General features: G+C 38.0%; 1 protein-coding gene across 3 annotated transcripts in view; it reads right to left on the bottom strand.

The window, feature by feature from the left end:
* Positions 1 to 17,904, bottom strand: part of LOC129771761 (paired mesoderm homeobox protein 2A-like) — a 108,746-nt gene extending 90,842 nt beyond the window's left edge. For 2 of the 3 annotated variants that reach the window (XM_055775771.1, XM_055775774.1), the window contains exon 1: positions 16,659 to 17,767. In XM_055775771.1, coding sequence (XP_055631746.1) covers positions 16,659 to 17,004 — 346 coding nt within the window. In that variant the 5' untranslated portion in view covers positions 17,005 to 17,767. Of the gene's footprint in view, positions 1 to 16,658; positions 17,768 to 17,874 lie in introns of those variants that run through there. The other variant, XM_055775772.1, reaches the window with a different exon arrangement.
* Positions 17,905 to 20,832: the final 2,928 nt, after the last annotated feature.

The following is a 20,832-nucleotide window of genomic DNA, read 5'->3' as shown; positions in this document are numbered from 1 at the left end:
AACCACATAAACCAAGGATTGGAGGTGACTTATGTAGTATAAAATTATGGTCTAGGCTGTTAATTTATTATTACACTAGCAATTATGGCGTCAGTGATAATCATCGTCATCCCTACGGAGTTTAGGATCGTACATATGTGCACGATAGTTTAATCCTCAGGCAATAGGGTTTTGCACCAGCAGTTGTTTTCGGATTGTTGCCATAACGAGCGAAATTTTGACATCAAACGTTCGAAGTCAACCCTAGTAAACCCACCGAAGCCTCATCCTCTGACCCCTCGCTGGAACAAAATAACAAAGTGTTCATTCTCCACATGTGGAACCACTTTGTGCTCTCCTCCGTCTCCCACTACCGAAACACCATGTGTCGCCTGGAAACTGTTCGCCAAGATATCCTGCCGGAGGAATTATTTATGAGTGACTATTTCATTCGCACTTGCTTACTCAACCGGTCCCATTCCTCGGGGGGCTCAATTATTCCAGAAAACGGCAAAAACAGCCTCAAACCATATACCTGACCGGCATGCATAAGCACCATTGCCTGATAATCTCCTGCTTTCGTTGCTGCTACTGATGCTGCGCCTATATTGCCATGCTCTGGCAACCAGCAAACCATCCAAGATGGGCCCAAACTGTGCGTGTGTATGTGTGAATCCCGAGGGTGGGAGGGTGCGAAATTTAATGCTTTGTGTTATTAACACAATTAGACGCCGTTTTAGAAAGCTAATGCAGCTTAATTGCGGAAGTTTCGGTTCGCGTGGTCTAGGCGATGAATGATTCATTTCTCGTATGTTCCCTCGAGTGGCGGCAAACTACTTCTCAGCTGAACTTTAAATCACGGCACCGCGTCGGAAGGTGTTTGCGGAATGCTCAAATAGTGTCGATTAGACCGTCGGTTACTGGCAGCGTTGTGGCTGCTGGGCAACTGTTGTGTTTCTTCTGGTCGATTGAACGGAGCATTTGGATTCGGCCCATCTGTTGTCTTGCTTGCTGGCTGTAATCGGTTTGTAAACGAAGAGTTTCCCGGCCGATACGCACTAAGACGACGGAGATACGGTTCGCCGCAGTTTGACTTCATGGACGATTAATTAGGATAATGGATTTTCAATCAGCCACTGGACTACGTCCGAAGAGCGTGAGATCACGAACAGTTGATTCAGTAATTCATTAGGCATTAGAAAAATCTTACCGATCTATTTTTAGTACTTTTGCATTTGAGCTTGAGCTTGGGTAGACTGTACAATTCGTAGTTGCTCTCCGTGATTGACCTGAACCAACCAAATTGCACAAAGAACACACAGAATGACGCTTGGGACTAGCAAATCATTCTCGTTGTGCAATTTTCGGCGATTCAAGCTTTAAATGGTCAATAACGACGCCGGCCACGTTCTTACAGTCACCAGAGGAAGGAAAGGAATGTTAGTATGATATTCGCCGCCCGAAGACCAGAAGGGTCTATAGCGTGGTTCCCTAGCGTTTATCATGGAAGGGATAGTTGTTAGTGGGAATGGTTAAGAGAAATCAGGATTCACTGCGGTAAGTGATGTGATTATCTAAGCGCGAACTCTTGACCATTCGATGAAATGGAATTCCGAAAATCATCCATTAATTTTGATTCATCCAACGCGCGCACTCACTATATAATTCCAATCGCGACAAAGGAGAGCCATTCTTGGGCAATCTGGGAAGGTCCGAGAGGGCTTCTCTAAAATGAATCGGAGCAACGATATCTTATTCAACGTGTGTACCCCTCGTATAACTCCAATCACGGCGAAAAAAGTCTATCTTTAGGCAACCTGAGAAGGTCACAGAGAGAACTCTCCTAAAATTTTTACCCAAAGACAGCCCTCCGCTCCCTCGACCAGACACATCCAAAGAGCACGCGCGCTAAGCAACAGGAAAACCATCGCCCCTATTTATCCAAGACGAGCTCCCTCAGCGACCCACCCCCTCCAGGCCACCCCGAAGACAACCACCCGTCGTCACAATTGGATTAGTTAAAGTTAATAATATATTCAAGAATTAAATGATTAATTTATCAAAGTATTAAAGAAAGAAAGCATTAAAAATTTAAAGAATTAAAGAATCACGTCGGACATTATAATGACGTCACATATCTACACACAAACTACCTGTTCATAATCGAGAGGGCACTGCCTTCATTCGTCTCACTTATCTCGAATTCATTAAAAATTAATATGTCTTCACGAAATTACAAGAAAACTAATAAAGCCTCGTTATTTTTTTCACCTATCTTTCTTATTGTATTTTTTAATGTTGGCATAAAAGAAGAAGAAGAGAATAGAAAACAATCCACTGGAGAGAATCGAGTACAAATAAAAATGTTAGAGATTATCAACTTAGCTTCCTTTTTTTGTTCCACTTGCGTAGCGCGTTCTCTCCCGGTGCTCGCTTACAAAACTGTGTAACACACACTCACATACATAGATATGCGTCCCGGGACGCGAAATAACGTTGAATGGGCACTTTTCTTCTTTTTATGTTTTGCACTTCGAGAGTTTTTCATGCCGACTGCAGGCACAGGACAGAATCTCATTCGAAAACAAAACTAGGGAAGGCACTTCAAACATAATGATGAAATACCACACAATTGTTTTATGTGATTAACACTGGGTGTACAATATATTTTTCAACACACAGCATATAAAAAAAAGACTTTCTTTTTTCTCTACTGCTATTAGCATTTTTAATTGAAGATAACGGCGAACAAATCCTAAATGTAAACACCGGTCGAAAAGAGAAACGTCACATCGCGATACCGAGGCGCAGCGACCAAAAGGACCAAAAGCATTATGCGATACCGAGAGCGCGCCGATTAGGAGCACACTGAGAGCGAGAGCACCAAGAGCACCATAATCGGAGAGAAGGCGAGCTAAAAAAAGATGGCTTCACCTGATTTGATGAGTCACATCAATGTATTTCATCACAAATTCACGACCACTTCAATTAATTCAATCAAATTCCACTGGTTTTCAATTTAGCTGAATAGATAGAACATTTTCATTAGTTTCGCGAATTATAAAAAACTCAAACCACAGAAAATTCAAGCACCAAAAGGGCACAACACAGAGCGAAAAAGAACGCGTCCACTCCAGTGCGCTGCTCAACTAGAGAGGTGCCATCCGCTCATGAGCTGTTCATTCGAATCGCTTCATCATAGTGAGCGGATTCGGATCGGCTCGCAATAAAAAAAACGCAGCTCATCAGCTCATTACGGAGCTGGAGCTGATGAGCTGTTGAGCTGATGAGCTGCTGAGCTGATGCGCTGTTGAGCTGTTGAGCTGATGAGCTGCTGAGCTGATGAGATGTTGAGCTGTTGAGGTGATGAGCTGTTGAGCTGTTGAGCTGAAGAGCTGTTGAGCTGTTGAGCTGTTGAGCTGCTGAGCTGTTGAGCTGTTGAGCTGCATAACTGTGGAGCGCAAAAGCTACAGAGAGTGTGAATTGCGAGACGCGAAAGGATTTTTCGTCTCCCGCGCTTCATGGCATGACGTCAGTTTGTTTTCGTGTATCTCTCTTCGTACTTTAGCTTTAGCAGAGATGCCAGATAGGAAAAAAGGTTTTTGTTTTGAAGATATTCAATCGTTCGTTACTTCATTAAATTTTTCTTATATAAATAATACACATTATTATATGCTTGTAAATAAATTTAATATATTACATTGTTATTTAAACATTACTATGGAAACACATACATTTATTTCCGCGTGCTGAATCAAAACAATTCAGAAAACCACCCGGCATTAATGTTGATGATTGATACTGGTCCTTTTGTTACCTTTGTGATCGCGAATAATTATTTCTCGTTGCCTATTAGTGGATTTATTTTTATATCCTCGGATGCAAAAAAAAAATCTCGATGGTTTTTTTTTCAAAAAACGTTGTCTCGGCCAATATTCCTGGAGGCATTCTATTTGGCTACTGCTGGTTTTTCTGTTGTTTAAGTTCAGCATATCCTAAGCATCTTCTATGTTGGATTTCAGCATTCAGTATTTGTTGTATATTATATTATTAGAATTCATATCAGTTTTAGTTTTTGTACAATTACGAATTAAATTCGTTTATTTTTTGCTTTCCGTCTATTAAAAAAATGCACACTATGCAATGTCCCATGGTGATTACGTTTCATATGCGATTGTGTGGACAAATTCAACTGAGCTGAAGAGCTGTTCCAAATGAGCAGCTCACTTGTATGAGCTGAACGGCTCTGAGCCGCTCACCATGATGAGCTGATTTGCCCATCTCTATGCTCAACCCGCACTCTATTTTTGGTACTTTTGCATTTCTTATAATTTCTGGAGAACTTCGTGTCTCCAAACTAACACACTGAAACTGTGTACAAAGATCGGAAAAATACCGTATGTTCTACGGAAACAGCCTAAGCCCAACAATAATGGGTGGAGATTTTCGAAAAAAATTAGTATTCTCCATTGTTTATACCGATACCAGGTTCAAAAAATTGACTTTATCATTTGATATTACTAATAATTATAAGTTTGAACGAAACAAACGACATGAAATGACAAGCTGTGGGCAAAATTTATATTTTGGTTCTCTAATACATTAAAAATGTTTCTGAATCTCCTGTTAGAACAGAAGAAGTCGTGACAAAGTTGATGACCGAGTCAAGTGTTTTCAAGTTTTACTATCTTCGTAACTTTAGTTACTATATAATAAGTAAATAAATTGATAAAAGGCATTCGATTTTTCAAAGCTCGATTCGGCAAAGGTCGATTCTCTGGTTTCGATTTAATCAGTGAATCGATCTTTACACCGTTTAGACAATCGATCCGTCAAGATCGATCTTCTTTTAAGAATCACCCAATCCTAACTTTGAGAAGACTTTGTCGTCCGCGGACCACCGGTTAGGAACTTTTGAGTTTTATATTGAGTTCGTGAATAATCATTTTCAAGTGCAAATTTAATTTAAAAAATAGTATTATGGTGTGTAATGCATTACTTCATACTCATGACTACTCAAATGGTCAATTCGAACCAAAGCTACGGTCGACTGAGTGACAGAAAAAACGTGCGACCTTTACTAGCAATTGGGAGCTATTAGTAAAAGAAGGTTGGAAAGTAACCATGATGGTAACCTCGATTTGCTTGATTAGTTCTCGAGTTATGCAGAAATTTGTGTTCGATTTGTTTGCGAGCCCCCTTTTAGAGAGGGGGGAGGAGTGTCAAACTACCATAGAAACGTTTATCGATCCCTAAAACCTGTATATGCTAAGTTTAATTCCATTTGTTTGACTAGTTCTCGAGTTGTTCAGCACCCTCCCCTCCCCCTCTTGAGAGAGAAGAAAGGAGTGTCAAAACACCATAAAACTATTTATTGCTCCCTAAAACCTACATATGTCAAATTTGGTTCCATTTGTTTGATTAGTTTTCGAGTTACCGTTCTGAATCATATTTCGGACACTTTGTTCTAATATGTTGAAATGCTTAATGCACTGATGATATAACTATCAAATTATTATCCCAATTGCTTCTTTAGAGTAATCCCTTGGTTTCACTATCATTTCACATGAGAACTACATTTGAATTATAACATAATCGGCAGAAATCTTACAATACTCCTCATTATCGTTTGTGTTTGACGTTTCCCTAGCGTGAGCACGTAAAATTTACCCGTTCATAAATATTCAAATTTCTCCCGTGTTTCATGAGTTCTCATAATCGTTAACAGCTTACTGTGATTGCTTGGTAAGCGTTTCGCAGTTGACTATAAAATATAATCATGTGTAATGTAATTTTCGTCCAAAAACTTGCAAAATAAAGTGTCCGAAATTTGAATTCAATCTGTCCGAAACTTGATTTAGTGTCCGAAATTTTGATTTTTATTCGCTTCATTTGAAAAGCACATTATTCGATGATTTTTTTATTTTTTCAATCGAATAGGTACCAAAGTAGAAAGCTTAAAAGCAAATTGAACTAATTTATTCAAAATATCAACCAAATAATATCTGTGCATAAAGTTTAGATCTGTTTTCTGCATCATATGCCTTTAGCGTCCGAAATATGATTCAGAACGGTATATAGAAATTTGCGTTTAATTCGTATGGCAGCCCCCTTTAGAGAGGGGGAGGAGTGTCAATTAACCATTGAAACGTTTTGTGTCCCCTAACATGCCACATGCCAAATTTGGCTCGATTTGCTTGATTAGTTCTCGAGTTATGCAGAAATTTTTATTTCATTTCTATGGCAATAACATTACCGAGTTTGATATGCCCCATCACAACCGATGCCCTATCAAAGCCAAATTCCTTTATTCGTTTCTTATAAACGATTATATCTTTCATTATTATACGATTATTATATATTATATCTTTCTGGTCCCCATGGCCTAGTAAAGGGTGTGTCACATCAAATTGCATCACGGAAAATACGCTGTAGAAATTCGCCCAGTATAGATCCTTTTGAAAATTTTAGACAGTAAAATAAAAACTATTAAACAACTTTTGGCATTTTCTTTTTATTCATACTTCGAGCCCAAGCCCGTATGCTCGCACCTTCCTCTTTACCCCGTCCATAAGGTTCTGTACAACGTCAGGTTGTAGTTTTTTTTGAACAGAAATCCATTTTCTCTTGAAGTCCGCCTCCGATTTGACAACTTTTGGGTTCTTTCGGAGGGCTTGATTCATAATCGCCCAATATTTCTCTATTGGGCGAAGCTCCGGCGCGTTGGGCGGGTTCATTTCCTTTGGCACGAAGGTGACCCCGTTGGCTTCGTACCACTCCAACACGTTCTTTGAATAGTGGCACGAAGCGAGATCCGGCCAGAAGATGGTCGGGCCCTCTTGCTGCTTCAATAGTGGTAGTAAGCGCTTCTGTAGGCACTCCTTAAGGTAAACCTGCCCGTTTACCGTGCCGGTCATCACGAAGGGGGCGCTCCGCTTTCCGCAAGAGCAGATCGCTTGCCACACCATGTACTTTTTGGCAAACTTGGATAGTTTCTGCTTGCGAATCTCCTCCGGAACGCTGAAGTTGTCCTCTGCGGAGAAGAACAACAGGCCCGGCAGCTGACGAAAGTCCGCTTTGACGTAGGTTTCGTCGTCCATTACCAGGCAATGCAGCTTCGTCAGCATTTCGGTGTACAGTTTCCGGGCTCGCGTCTTCCCTTTTTTGCCTTTTGTCGCGGTTAGGAGCCTTCTGAACCTTGTATGTACGCAGGCCCTCCCGCTGCTTGGTCCGCAGGACGAATGAACTTGACAAATTCAGCTTATTGGCGACATCCCGGATCGAACTTCTCGGATCACGTCTAAACTGCTTAACTACGCGCTTGTGATCTTTTTCACTGACGGAGCATCCATTTTTGCCGTTCTTCACCTTCCGGTCGATGGTTAGGTTCTCGAAGTATCGTTTTAGTACTCTGCTGACCGTGGATTGGACGATTCCCAGCATCTTACCGATGTCCCGATGTGACAACTCCGGATTCTCGAAATGAGTGCACAGGTTTAATTCACGACGCTATTTTTCGTTCGACGACATTTTTCCAAATTTACGAAAAATTGACAGTGAAGCATGGCCAACGTGATCTATACACTCTTATCTGATTATACGCGAAAGCTGAAGATATAATTCCTAAAAATTAAATTTCTACAGCGTTTTTTCCGTAATGCAATTTGATGTGACACACCCTTTAGTAAGCGTTGCGCTTGCCAAGATGGGGGCTTCGGGTTCGATTCCCGTTCTGGTCAGAAATTCTATTGTCATAGATCGTTTTTCTGGCATGCACTGGTAAACGAGAACTGTCTAGGGTGTGGTGGGATGAGCATTGGACATTGCCAGTACCCAAGAAAAGCCACAAAAACCCGGAAACAGCTCCTCTAAGCGAATTGACGCCGCTATTATAAGCGTCTTTGCCCAGTTCTGGTGGTACTCGGGACGTGAAGCAGCAGTATCACGATGGTCTTCCTGCGAAATAGTGGGGTTTGTCGCAAGCCTTGCAAACCGCACCACTAAAAACACCAAGCAACGAACAATACACAAGAAGATTTGAACCGGACTAATCAACACAGACCCAGGCGACGAAAACGGACTAACGATTGGAAACTCGGGACCTGGAATTGTCGATCTTTCAATTTCATCGGAAGTACTCGTGTGCTTTCCGAACTATTGAAAACCCGCAAGTTTGACATCATAGCGCTGCAGGAAGTATGTTGGAGAGGATCTACAGTACGAACATTTCACGATGGTCATACCATCTACCAGAGCTGCGGCAACACTAACGAGCTAGGTACAGCTTTCATCGTGATGGGCAATATGCAGAAGCGAGTGATTGATTGGTGGCCAATCAACCCAAGAATGTACAGATTAAGGATTAAGAGCCGATACTCGAAGAGGACCTGCGAGCACTCGGAGTCTTTGAACGACAGGTGTTAAGAACCATCTTCGGCTGTGTACAGGAGTTTGGCGTATGGAGGCGAAGGATGAACCACGAGCTCATGCAGCTCACCGGCGAACCCAGTATCTAGAAAGTGATCAAAGCTGGAAGGATACGCTGGGCAGGACATGTTGCAAGAATGTCGAACAACTATCCTGCAAAAATGGGGTTCATCCGGCTGGTATGAGACGACGAGGAGCACAACGAGCAAGGTGGTTAGACCAAGTGGAGCATGACATGGTGAGCACGGGGTGCCCGCGGAATTGGAAAGAGATAGCCACGAACCGAGTAAATTGGAGAAAAATTGTGAATCAGGCCATGTTGTAAAGACGTTAAGCCAAAATAAATAAATAAAAAGCTTTCACAAATTGCTCGATAATAGCAAAGTGACGGGTAACGGGATCAGCCACCTCAATAGCAGTATAAAAAACATCTTTTGAAGACACATATTCTTTGTCCATCATCCTGACCACTACGGTCGGAGTTTTCTGACTGCTTTGGTCGGTAGATCATCTCCTATAAAGTCATTGTTTCTCTTTGTTTTCGTACTGCCAAAATGAATTTTAAAAAATCTGTAAAATCTGTATCTTTGCTGAAAATTTTTAATTCTGTATTTACAGATTGTGTATCTGAAATTTAGCAAAAAATCTGTAAAATACAGAATATTCTGCATATGTGGCAACCCTGTACTAATCCACGTTCTGCTTCGTATTCAGAAAAACCCAGAGTGTCGATTTTTGACCAAAAAAACTCACAGTAGATCTCAAAATTTCATGCAATTCGAAGACGTTTGGCGTCAATTTTTTTTTCGAAAACCCTGATTTTTTTTACTCTCATCTTTGGTTATTTTTCTATTTTTCAAAAAAAAAAACTTAAACTTTGACGACTGTGCGACACTAGTGTATGAAGTCCGATTGAGTTGATATTTTGCATAGAAATTTTGTGGTAATCCACATTTATCAAGTCCCGTTTGAAAATTCGAGATGGCCATTTTCATTGGCACTCTTATGTACATGTCCCGTTCATCACCTCGAAAAAACATCCTATGAAAATTTTTAGCTCAAGCGTTCTTAAGGGAGAGTGGCGCAAAGCGGTTTGAGTTTTTTGGAAATTGAAAAATAACCCAAGGGAGGTGTACAGATAATCGGGGTTTTCAATTTTTTTTATGTCAAATATATTATAATTGTAGGAAACGTTGAGATTTACTGTTATCTCGATTTTTTTTATTGTCAAAAACGAACTATTTGGCACTCGGTTGTTTTTCCGTCTGAAAAGTAGATTTTGAACAAAAAAAAATTTTCTAGAAAACAATAAATTTCGACGTTTTATGTACTTTTAAGACATTTGTTATAAAAAAAACTCCGATTGCTTGTATAACATAATCGTAATCGTTTTTTTAAATACGATAATACAAAGTTTATCGTATTTTTAAATACGAACTCAAAGTTTAACGTCTACGATATCGTGCAAATTAACATTTCGTGCGTGCAAATCAACATCGTGCAAATCAAAATTCCGCGCAAAGTTCCATATGAAAAATCGTGATGACGATTTTAATCGGCACCCTAAACCTTACATTTTGCCTCGTTTTACGATGAAAAGACCAATTCCCAGAAAGTCGATTCTCGGGATAAATCGTTGGAGTCGGGATAGATCTCCAACGTTCATGCAATTTTAAGACAAATTCAAAGGAGTTCTTCTTAGTATGGATCTGGAAAAAGCCTTCGATCGAGTTGATCACGATTTTTTGTGGACCATTCTAGAAAAAAATCCACTTTATAATTATGTTTATTGATTGTTTAAAAAGGTTACATAAATACGCTAACTCTAGAGTTTTATTCAATGGTTTTCGAACACACGCTTTCGCAATCAATTTGTCGGTACGGCAAGGCTGCCCTCTGAGTATGACTCTGTTTTGTCTTTATATCGGGCCTTTGATTAGAATGATTTATTCGATTTATTGATTTATTGTTGGCTGTCTGATTGGAAATGATTTCGTAAGAATAATTGCTTATGTGGACGATATCAATATTCTCATACCTAACAATCACGAATTTGATCGAGTCTTAGAACTAGTTCATTATGTTAGTGTTTATGGTAAAATTAAAATGAATTTCTCTACATCGCACTTTTTACGATTTAATAACTGTCGTTCTGGTCCTCATATGATTGAGGAAATTGATAATTTTCATAATTTTAGGAATAGATTTGCAAAAAAATTTGACCAAACTGTTGAAATCAATTATACCAACTTAGTGTCCAACTTGAAATTTATAATCTCCCTGCATCATTTTTTTTTAGAAAATACCATTTTCATGCACACACTCACAATGAAAGTGTTTTATCAATTAAAAACATACACTTTATTGGAGTTCTCACTCTTACAAGTACAATGTGACAACGTGCAAATCATGTCGAAAAAGATGCATAAAAGTATTATTTTTGCGCGTCATTTTCACTTCCCCTTGTTCGTACACCAAAAATTAATTTTTAGCACATGTTTAGCATATCGATTTGTTACATTAAATAAACCTGAAATAACAGAAAATGTGCTACTCTCTAATACTTGTATAACATTTGTATTATATTTATGCTATTTCAATATAAGATCAATTTAATCGAGCGAAACACGAGACACATTGCAAATAAGCTTTTCGTATAGTTTGCCAATTAAGTACGACCGTGGCCGAGCGTCACACATTATTATGCCGGGTGTTCGGGTTCGATTCCCGTTCTGACCGTGGAATTTTCCGTCGGAGAAATTTCCTTCGACTTGCACTGCACGACTCACCCGTATTCTAGAGCTTGCCCCTCGGAATACATTCAAAACGTGTTATTTGGCTTAAGAAATCTCAACTAAGTATTAATAAATGACGCTAGTTAATGCATACGTTGAAACGGCAAAAGTTCCACAGGGAACGTTAACGCCATTCAAGAAGAAGATAGTTTGCCAAATACACGTCCCAAACCGAGATTGGTATAGATCTCCTTTATGCTCTCTTTTTTACTCTTAGAAACACTTTCCAACTTCATTTTATAAAGAGGGATAATATCATCACACATTTACCCAACAGCTCCAGTAGCTATGTGGATTGCGTGGTCGTGTAAAACAGCTTTTTGCATTCCAGCCTTCCTTGGTTCGAGCCCCGCTAACATCGTTCGGATTTTTTGTGCAATCCCAAAAGAGATGAAAGAAGAAAAAAGAACTAGATGTCTGCTCCCTAACATACAAACATTTTATAGTTTCTGAGCCAGATGATTTTATTTGCTCATTTGACGCTTTTTTTGACGGAATTTTTTCTGTCGAAGATGAACTGTTTTCTGGCAACGCTAGTTTGGGTGTAGAAACAAATGCACTTTCATTATTTTATCGATACCAAGTTGATATTTGAAGGTTCACTGTGTCGGTCTTTGTTATATGGGAAAGTAGTCTTCCATTAAGCAGCCTTTTACCGATAATGCCACTTCTTTCAAGGATTCAGAATGCGACTGCTTTCTGGACCTTTTTACCACCTAAACAATGGAAATGAGTCACGATGCAATTGTCAACTGTTTAAAAACAAAGGATTGCAAGATTTTATGAGAATTTTCGCGCAAATCATCATAACATTGAATATTGGTGACAAACGTAAAACTTCCTTTTTGTTCAGTATCCAACAGTCATGTAAGCAGTGAATTCCAGTAACAAATCAAAAACCTTTTTTTTCAATAGAAGTTTTTGAAGCAATTTGATAAAAATTATCGATAACATTCCATCGTAAGCACATCTCGATGGAATTGTGCGGAAATCATCGATCATTACTATTTTATCTAAGAGGTATACACAAGGAGGACTCGATTATATACAGTCTCCAATTTTGCCCACTGTGTTAAATCGGACCCTGTATATACCGTTCTGAATCATATTTCGGACACTTTGTTCTAATATCTTAAAATGCTTCATGCACTGATGATATAACTATAAATTTAATATCACAATTGCTTCTTCTGAGTGATCCCTTGGTTTCACTATCACTTCGTTTGAGAATAACATTTGAATTATCACATAGTAGGAAAAAAATCAACAGCACCACTCATTATCGTTTGTGTTTGATGTTTGTTTCGCGTGAGCACGTAGAATTTACCCGTTCATAAATGTTCAAATTTCTCCGGTGTTTCATCAGTTCTCATCATCTTTAACAGTTTACTGTGATTGCTTGGTAAGTGTTTCGCAGTTGACTATAAAATATAATGAAGTGTAATGTAATTTTCGTCCATAAAATTACAAAATAAAGTGTCCGAAATTTCAAATTTCTGTCCGAAATTTGATTTAGTGTCCGAAGTTTGATTCTAATTCGCTTATTTTGAAATGCATTTTATTCGATGATTTTATTATGTTTTCAATCAAATAAGTAGCAAAGTAGAAAGCTTGAAAGCATATTGAACTAATTTATTAAAAATATCTTCCAAATAATACATGTGCATAAAGTTTAGATCGGTTTTCTGCATCATATGCCTTTAGCGTCCGAAATATGATTCGGAGCGGTAATCGAGTCATAAAAAAATTACGTTCGTTTTTCATGCATGTGTATTTCGTTTTCAGAATATAAAAGAAGAATTTAATTTTTCATTAACTCCCCTAAAAGCCAGAAACCATCTTTCCCTTTTAAAAGAATACATGTATCTGGAATCTCTCAGGCGATGATAGAAGATCATATTTGATGTAAACAATCTTTCTATGCACATTGGTTTCAACAATGATAGAGTTATAGAACTATTTTCTTTGTATCGGGCTCTGTTTTTCTCAATCTGACTGTACTTCAAAAAGTACGCTCCGTAAGATGATTCTGTTGCTCGTTTTTGAAAGATGAGAAAATTGTATACAGGATACAGTTGTGAAACATCTAAATTGGTGGATTTAAGTAACATTTTCAATGTAAAAAACTTACTAGTTAGTGATTTTTAAGTGGTTATCATTAATTTTATTCTAAAAGGCATAATAAACTTTATTGTGTCCATCAATTAAATTGAAGCACTCTCATCGTTTCTCAATTTGACGCCCAACGCATTTTTTTTTCTAATTTCGTTGCAATATCTTTTTAAACAATTTCTGGTGAGAATCCAAAAAATCACTGTTTTGATTCCACTATTATTCGAATTAACTTTCACCTTAACGTTGAAAAATTTATTTTTACTTGAAATGAGTCTTATTTGAAATATAAAAAAAAAATCAAACTGTATAAAATAGGGTCCATTAATCGATAATCAGGTCCGACATGTACTACATTTTTTATCGGGCACAAAAATTTTGACTTTTCTCCTGAATGACAATCTGCGCACTCTTTGAAATACGCTGTTAAAATCATAACAAACACGTCATTTCAAAGGAATTCTTCTTAGTATGGATCTGGAAAAAGCCTTCGATCGAGTTGATCACGATTTTTTGTGGGCTATTCTAGAAAAATTCCAATTTCCAATTATGTTTATTGATTGTTTGAAAAGGTTACATAAATACGCTCTCTAGAGTTCTAGAGTTTTATGCACGCTCTCTGGACTCTAGAGTTTTATTCAATGGTTTTCGAACACACGCTCTTGCAATCAATTCGTCGGTATGGCAAGACTGCCTTTTGAGTGAGGCTCTGTTTTGGCTGTCTGATTGGAAATGATTTCGTAAGAATAATTGCTTATGCGGACGATATCAACATTCTCATACGTAACAATCACGAATTTGATCGAGTTCATTATTTTAGTATTTATGGTAAAAATAGAATGATTTTCTCTGAATCGCACTTTTTACGATTTAAAAACTGTCGTTCTGGGCCTCATATGATTAAGAAAGTTGATAATTAAAAAATTTTTGGAATAGATTTGCATAAAAACAAACTAAGCAAACTGTTGGAATCAACTGTACCAACTTAGTGTCCAACTTGAAATTTATAATCTCCCTGCATGCACAGAGAAAACTTAATCTTATTCAAAAAGTGTTTATCTTGAATATTTACATTCTCTCTAAATAATGGTATATTGTTCAAATATTTCCACCAGCGAACAAACATATTGCAGAGATAAAAAAATTGTGCAACAAATGTATAGTGTAGCGAAAAATGAATTATACCTGCCATCGTTCAAGGGTTCATTAGGATTGGAATATGTGGAAACCAAATCTAAAAGTCTTTTTATAGAAAACATTCCACACGCATACCGCGATCACCTCGATGAATTTATGTTGAATAACGTTAACAATAGATACTTAACAAGAAACGCTAGGTAATGGCTGGTTATTGCTAGACGTTTAGAAGGGGATTCCAATTTGAATACAAGTAGGGATATATATCACCACCTTCAAAACGCGATGAATATTAAACCTCGTTTGCAAACGGAACTGCCCAACGTACAACGGGAAATTCTGTACGAAAATTTCAGTAAACCTTCCTCTCAACTGATAAAAAAACGACCTTATTTGTGATGCATAACGACTTAGTTCCTACGCGTAGCAAAATGTTCAAACACCGAATAGCAGGAATAGATTCTTCTTTTTGCAGCATTTGTGGTAGTCTCGACACGCTGAAACACAGGATAAAACTTTGTACTTCAGCTTTGACGGTATGGTCGTGGATCAAGTCTATAATACATTCGCGAATGAAATTACAAATCAGTGATCCAGAGGAGTTGATTGCGTCACAAATTTCTGAAAAATGTTACAGATAATTTTGGTAAGACTCGCAATGATTATTTCATAGCGTTCAAAGATGGAATACAAGAAGTACGATGGAACAATAAGATAAAATTTTAAAAACAATTCAAAGGGTTTCTGAATATCTGCTGAGGTCGATTAGGCTTTGCTTGGAGTAATAGGGTTTCGCTAGTTCGTTATATGTTAGTCATGAAATAAAAAATCAAAGGATTTTCCAATATCTACTAAGGTCGGTTAGGTTTTGCTTGGAGAAATTGGGTTTCACTGGTTCGTAATACTTTTCATAACTAACCCCGAGTTGCCGCGGGTAATCGGTATTGCTAACCTTAGGTTTCGATTAGGTTAAGGTAGGTTAAGTTAGGTTAAGGTTTTCTACTCTTTTTAGCAAGCGAAAATGCTAGTTCAGAAGACAGGTAATGAATTGTAACTGATGAAAAAAAATGCAATGGAAAATTGTAAATACGTAGATGCTCTTTACACTGACTTCAATAAAACGTTTGATCTTAACTACATTCCAATATTATTCTTCAAATTGCAAAAATGTAATTAAACATAGACTTTAGATTTGACTTTATTGTTATGTATAAAATAATGAAAATCCTCAAACATGCTCTCGAATCCAAAAGAAATCAATTTAGGAATCTTTCAAGATCCCATTTTGGCCCTCTTCTTTTATTTTTTAAAGTGAATGACATCGTTTGAACGCACGAAGCTCTTTGGAATTTGGAATTTGGAAATCATAAGGTTATTGAAGTATTCCAAATCGAAATACATGTTGTTAAGATTCTTTTATCTCAATTGAATGTCAGAAAATACTGCTGAATAACGTAAACGAAATTGTGGAAAAATGTAAAATAGAGACCTAGGAATCATTCTGGTCTCAAAATTTACATTTATAAAGCAAACGTTCTCCAGTGAAAACATCTAAATGAATTATGTGAAAAACGCTCCCGCAAATTTCCTGCATTGTGTTAATTGACATAACAATGAACACAAAATAATGAAAAAAGAACATGTCAAAACATAACCAACATAAAAAGTTGATCCATAACAACGACAAACACATCCAACTTTTTAGAAACATTGTTGTGAAAATGACCAATGCAACGAAGGGTTGAACATAATCCATATAGCATTATTAGAATAAAACCAACTCTATTGTAAGCGAGTGTATCCGGCAATGGGACAATTTAAATTTAAATTATTCATATTTCGAAAATATCCCGATGTCAATGGCAATATTTCATTTCCATCAACCATATTGCTTACCGCTAGTTGTATTTTTAACAATGAATGCTACGATTGTGATATTAGGTTTACTTTTTATTTTCTAATCAATTCGCTAAAATAACCCGTAGCCGTATAAGTAAAATATAAAAAAAAACAGGATTGAAAACGTTTTCATTTCCAGATATACAATCTAGATGGAAATCTGTCTGTTCGATTTTTATATTTCATTCAAATCATAGGAATCAATTGAGACGAATTGTATTCAGGAAATCTTTCGAAATAATCTCCAAATCGTACTAAAATACATTAAACCCGAGCTCCTAAGCCCCACCGCAAATTAGTACTACTCACTCTGCAAATTCATCGACGTCTGGAACATGGACGCCCGGTGCACATCCTGATGGGTCCGGCCGCCCATCACCGAGCACTGGCTGCCCGGGCCGGCCGCTGCGGCCGCGTGATGTAGCGCACTCATGCTCACATTTCCCGGACCCACGCCAGTTCCAACGGGGTTGTAGGACCGAGCCATCGAGGCCGCCGCAGCCGTGTATCGGTAGGCCGCCTGGGACATCTGACTGCACGACGTTAGGTCGCCGTACGAACAGGGCATGTTGCCGAGACCCGTCGGATCCATCCCACCCTGGAGGCAGCTGGAATCGAATCCAGCCGCCGCCTGGTTCAGGTATGAGTAGTCCATCTCGTGGGGATAAATTTTGGCGGCTTTTTTAGCGCGATAGTCCGCTGCTTCACACAAAAATCAACAATTTCCTCGTTCCGGGAGTTCGATTACGATAATGCTGATTGGTGATGGGTTTTCGGGCTGCGTTTTTCGGCCCGTTTTTACCTCTGCGGATATGGCAACGCAGGGAAACTGCCAAAAATGAAATTAAATATTAATTTTCACTTGTGCTCTCGGCAGCTTCCGATTCTCACCAAGGTTTTTTTTTCTATATTTCGGGTTATTTATTTTTATTATCCATGAGTTTATCGCTCAACACCTCCGCTGGGGTTCATGCCTTTTTTATGAAGCTGGATGTATCACAACACTGTTTTTTTTGCTCTTCTCTCGCACCAATGTGCAATAAGCTTTCAACACTCACTTCTACGCGCAATTCAAGTTTTATACGTCGAATGATTTTTTCAATATCTCACCTGCTGAATCGGCGGAAATCGTTTCAATCAGATCGAAATCATCGTTACTGTTATCGTATCAGGAATCGATTATTAGTCTTGCGGAGATCGGAATCGAATTATACCATATCTTTCGGTTCCTTTCCGTCACACAAACACACACGCACCTGTCATTCGCAAACACTAAGACGGAATTCTTTTCGAATGTTATTTTTGATCACAACTCAGACTTAGCCTTCCATCCAGTTATGGGTGTTTTAGGACGAAGAAAACTTTCACAAACCACAAAACAGAACCCTCGCCTCAAATCAGATCCTTCGGAACTTGGTGAGATTTTTGGAAATGGAACGCACCCACAAAAGCACAGCACGCGACCGGTTGCTTTCCGTAGCCAAAATCAAATGATAAGCCTAATTCAATAACGTGAACTCAAAACCTGCTGCTACTGCTTTCTTGCTTGCTTGCTTGAAGTGCTGCCTCCGTTTAGCAGCGATAACCGGGGTTGTTTTCACCCCTTGCGAAGAACAACAACACATCCGTGGTAGCAGCACAAACCCTGCAGCATCCCTAGCAGCTTTTCCCATTCTACAGGCAAATTCCGTTTGGTTGGGCGTGGCCATCGCGAAGCACACCGGCCAATGAGCGGCGAGCGAAAAAGGAATCCGATCGATGACGTCACGAAACATCGCTGTGTTGGTGGCGACAATTCGTTCGAGTCGTCCTTGTTGCTATTCAACACCACCCATACAAACGATGGCAGAAGAACTCTGCAAAAACAACATGCAGAGCCCTCATGCAGCAGGCTCTGGACGACGAGGACGATTCACGCATTTCCCTCCCTCATCGATGACGAAACAGCGGAGGGCACAAAAACAACACCAAGTACAAGAGGAAATCTCGCATGGCGCAAAAGTGCAGTTTTATTTTTTGACACGTTTTCAGATTTTTATGGTTATCTTGGTTGGGTTTTTCTGCTTTGCATTTGATCTCGCGGTGTTGCTTTTTCGCTTGCAGTCGCCGCGCTGTCACTGACACAGTTGGTTTGTTGTTTTTGTTTTTTTTCTGTTTTCGCCAATTGCCATCGATTGTTTGGATGAAATAAGATCTTTACTTTCGTTATGTTGGTGACCGGTGGATTCAAAGGATTCTTGAGTGAGAGGAGTAATTTTGCATGTGACCTATCTTTCGGCATGCGGACTTTTCAATCAATAAATTATTGCTGAGTGGTGAAAAGACGGCGAAAAAAGCCGAAAAAAAATTAATACAGAATAACTTGGAAAATAAAATTAGTAGTATGAGGAGGAAATATTGAATTAATCTACGTCACCGTACAGAATATTTGCAATTGATGCCTATGATCAATGGAATAGTATTTTTTAGTTGAAACAAAGTCATTTACTGCAGTTGTGGATTAAGGTAGTATTCTAGTGTATAGGCAAAAATTTTGGACGCTTTTTCGAGCTCTGAACAAATAAAACAAAGAATAGTTTTACTATCTCAGCCATTCCATGCCAAACCAATATAGTGGTTCTCAGATTTTCGTGTAAAGTGGTAGTTTTGTTCTTTATCGCAAAACATTAGACCCGTATTTGTTTTTATTTTTTCAGTAGGGTGACCATTTCCATTTTAGGGTTGTCCGAAAAATCAACTTTTTCCTCTTTTTTTTTCTTTTTTTTTTTTCCAAAAATGACTTTTTTTAAATTTATTACTTTTGAACTAATAAACCGATTCAGATGACCGACATATTGAATTAAAGCCAATCACCTGGTCTTTTTAAGAAAAATACTACACCTGCAGAAAATTCGAATTCTGTTCTCGTTATTATTGATTGTATTCGTTTTTTATTGTTTTCATTGGTTTCATAGGGCACTGATTTTTATATTTTTTTCTGAACAGCTGAGGATTTTTCACATCACATATGTCGAAACCAGAGAGGCGTTTTTTCGTTTTTGAGCTATGATTTTTCAAAGTTAACCGATGGTCCAAAAATTATTTTTCACTTTCTTTCCAAAAATGCCTTTTTCAAAAATTTATTACTTTTGAACTACTAGACCGATTCAGAAGATCGATATATGAAATTAAAGTCAATTAGCTAGCCTTTTTAAAAAAATGACACATTTACCAATTAATTGAATTCTAGTCGAATACATCCAGTCTAGTCGCATAGGAATATTAAACGAAAACTGAAAACATGTTAACTTTGAAAAATCATAACTTGAAAACGAAAAAAAAACACATCTGCGATTTTTGGATATGTTATGTAAAAAACCTCATCCTTCAAGAAAAAATATAAAAATATATAGAATCCTTGGTCCCGAAACCATGTGAACTATAAAAAACCAATACAATCAATAATTACGAAATCAAAATCCTTTTTTTTTCGCAAGTCTAATATTTTTTTATGCGTGAGACTATGAAAACAATAAAAAACGAATACAATCAATAGTATCGATGGCAGGATTCGAATCTTTTGCAGGCATAGTATTTTTTTTTCAAAAAATACCAGGTGATTGGCTTTAATTTAATATATCGATTATCCGAATCGGTTTAGTAGTTCAAAAGTTATGAATTAAAAAAAATCATTTGTGGAAAAAAAGAGGAAAAAGTTGATTTTTCAGACAACCCTAAAATAGAAATGGTCACCCTAATATAAAAATAAAAAATACGGGTCTAATGTTTTGCGCTAAAGAACAAAACTACCAATTTTCACGAAAATCTCAGAACCACTATATCGGTTTGGCATGGAATGGCTGATCTATTATTTGTTTGTTTATGTTTTAACAATATAACAACGGGATTTTTTTTTCAAAATTAGAATAGTTACAAGCTGGTGAAGTGAGGGGTTTCGAAAAATGTTGTGCCATTCCAGCCTTTCTGGTTATCAGAAACAAAAAAAAATCGTACAGATCCTGAATTAGTAAATGTGCCGCTATGGTTTGAACCTGAAACGAGTGAAACAATTTTGTTTCACAAAATGGTGGCCCTTCGAAAACAAAATTTTACAAAAAATTCACATTAAATTAGCAATAAATCGGCTCAGTAAAACTTAAGATGTCACGTATGCCAGTTTGGAAAACGTAGTTTCGAGAAAAACGAGTTTGAAGTTTTGTGTCAAGGTCGTATTAACGTTTGCATTAAAAAAAATTAACTTGCAAAAAAATTCAACGCACTTGCGAGCGGCCTTCCGGCAGTTAACCAGAACATTCGCCATGGCGGGCGAAAACATGTGTGTAAGCATGTTTTTGAGTTCTTTCAAGTATCAATACCTTCTCAGTTTTCGCGACAAAATTGTTGGAGTAGATCTCACGCTTCAAGTTTGCCCAGAAATTCTCGATATTCAGCCACTCCATCTCCTCTAACGATCGCTTCGAGTAGTGGGCCGACGCCAGATCCG

Source organism: Toxorhynchites rutilus, chromosome 2, assembly GCF_029784135.1.
Source record: "Toxorhynchites rutilus septentrionalis strain SRP chromosome 2, ASM2978413v1, whole genome shotgun sequence".
Lineage (NCBI taxonomy): Eukaryota > Metazoa > Arthropoda > Insecta > Diptera > Culicidae > Toxorhynchites > Toxorhynchites rutilus.
Note: the sequence above shows the minus strand (reverse complement) of the source record. Positions and strands in the feature narration are given on the sequence as shown.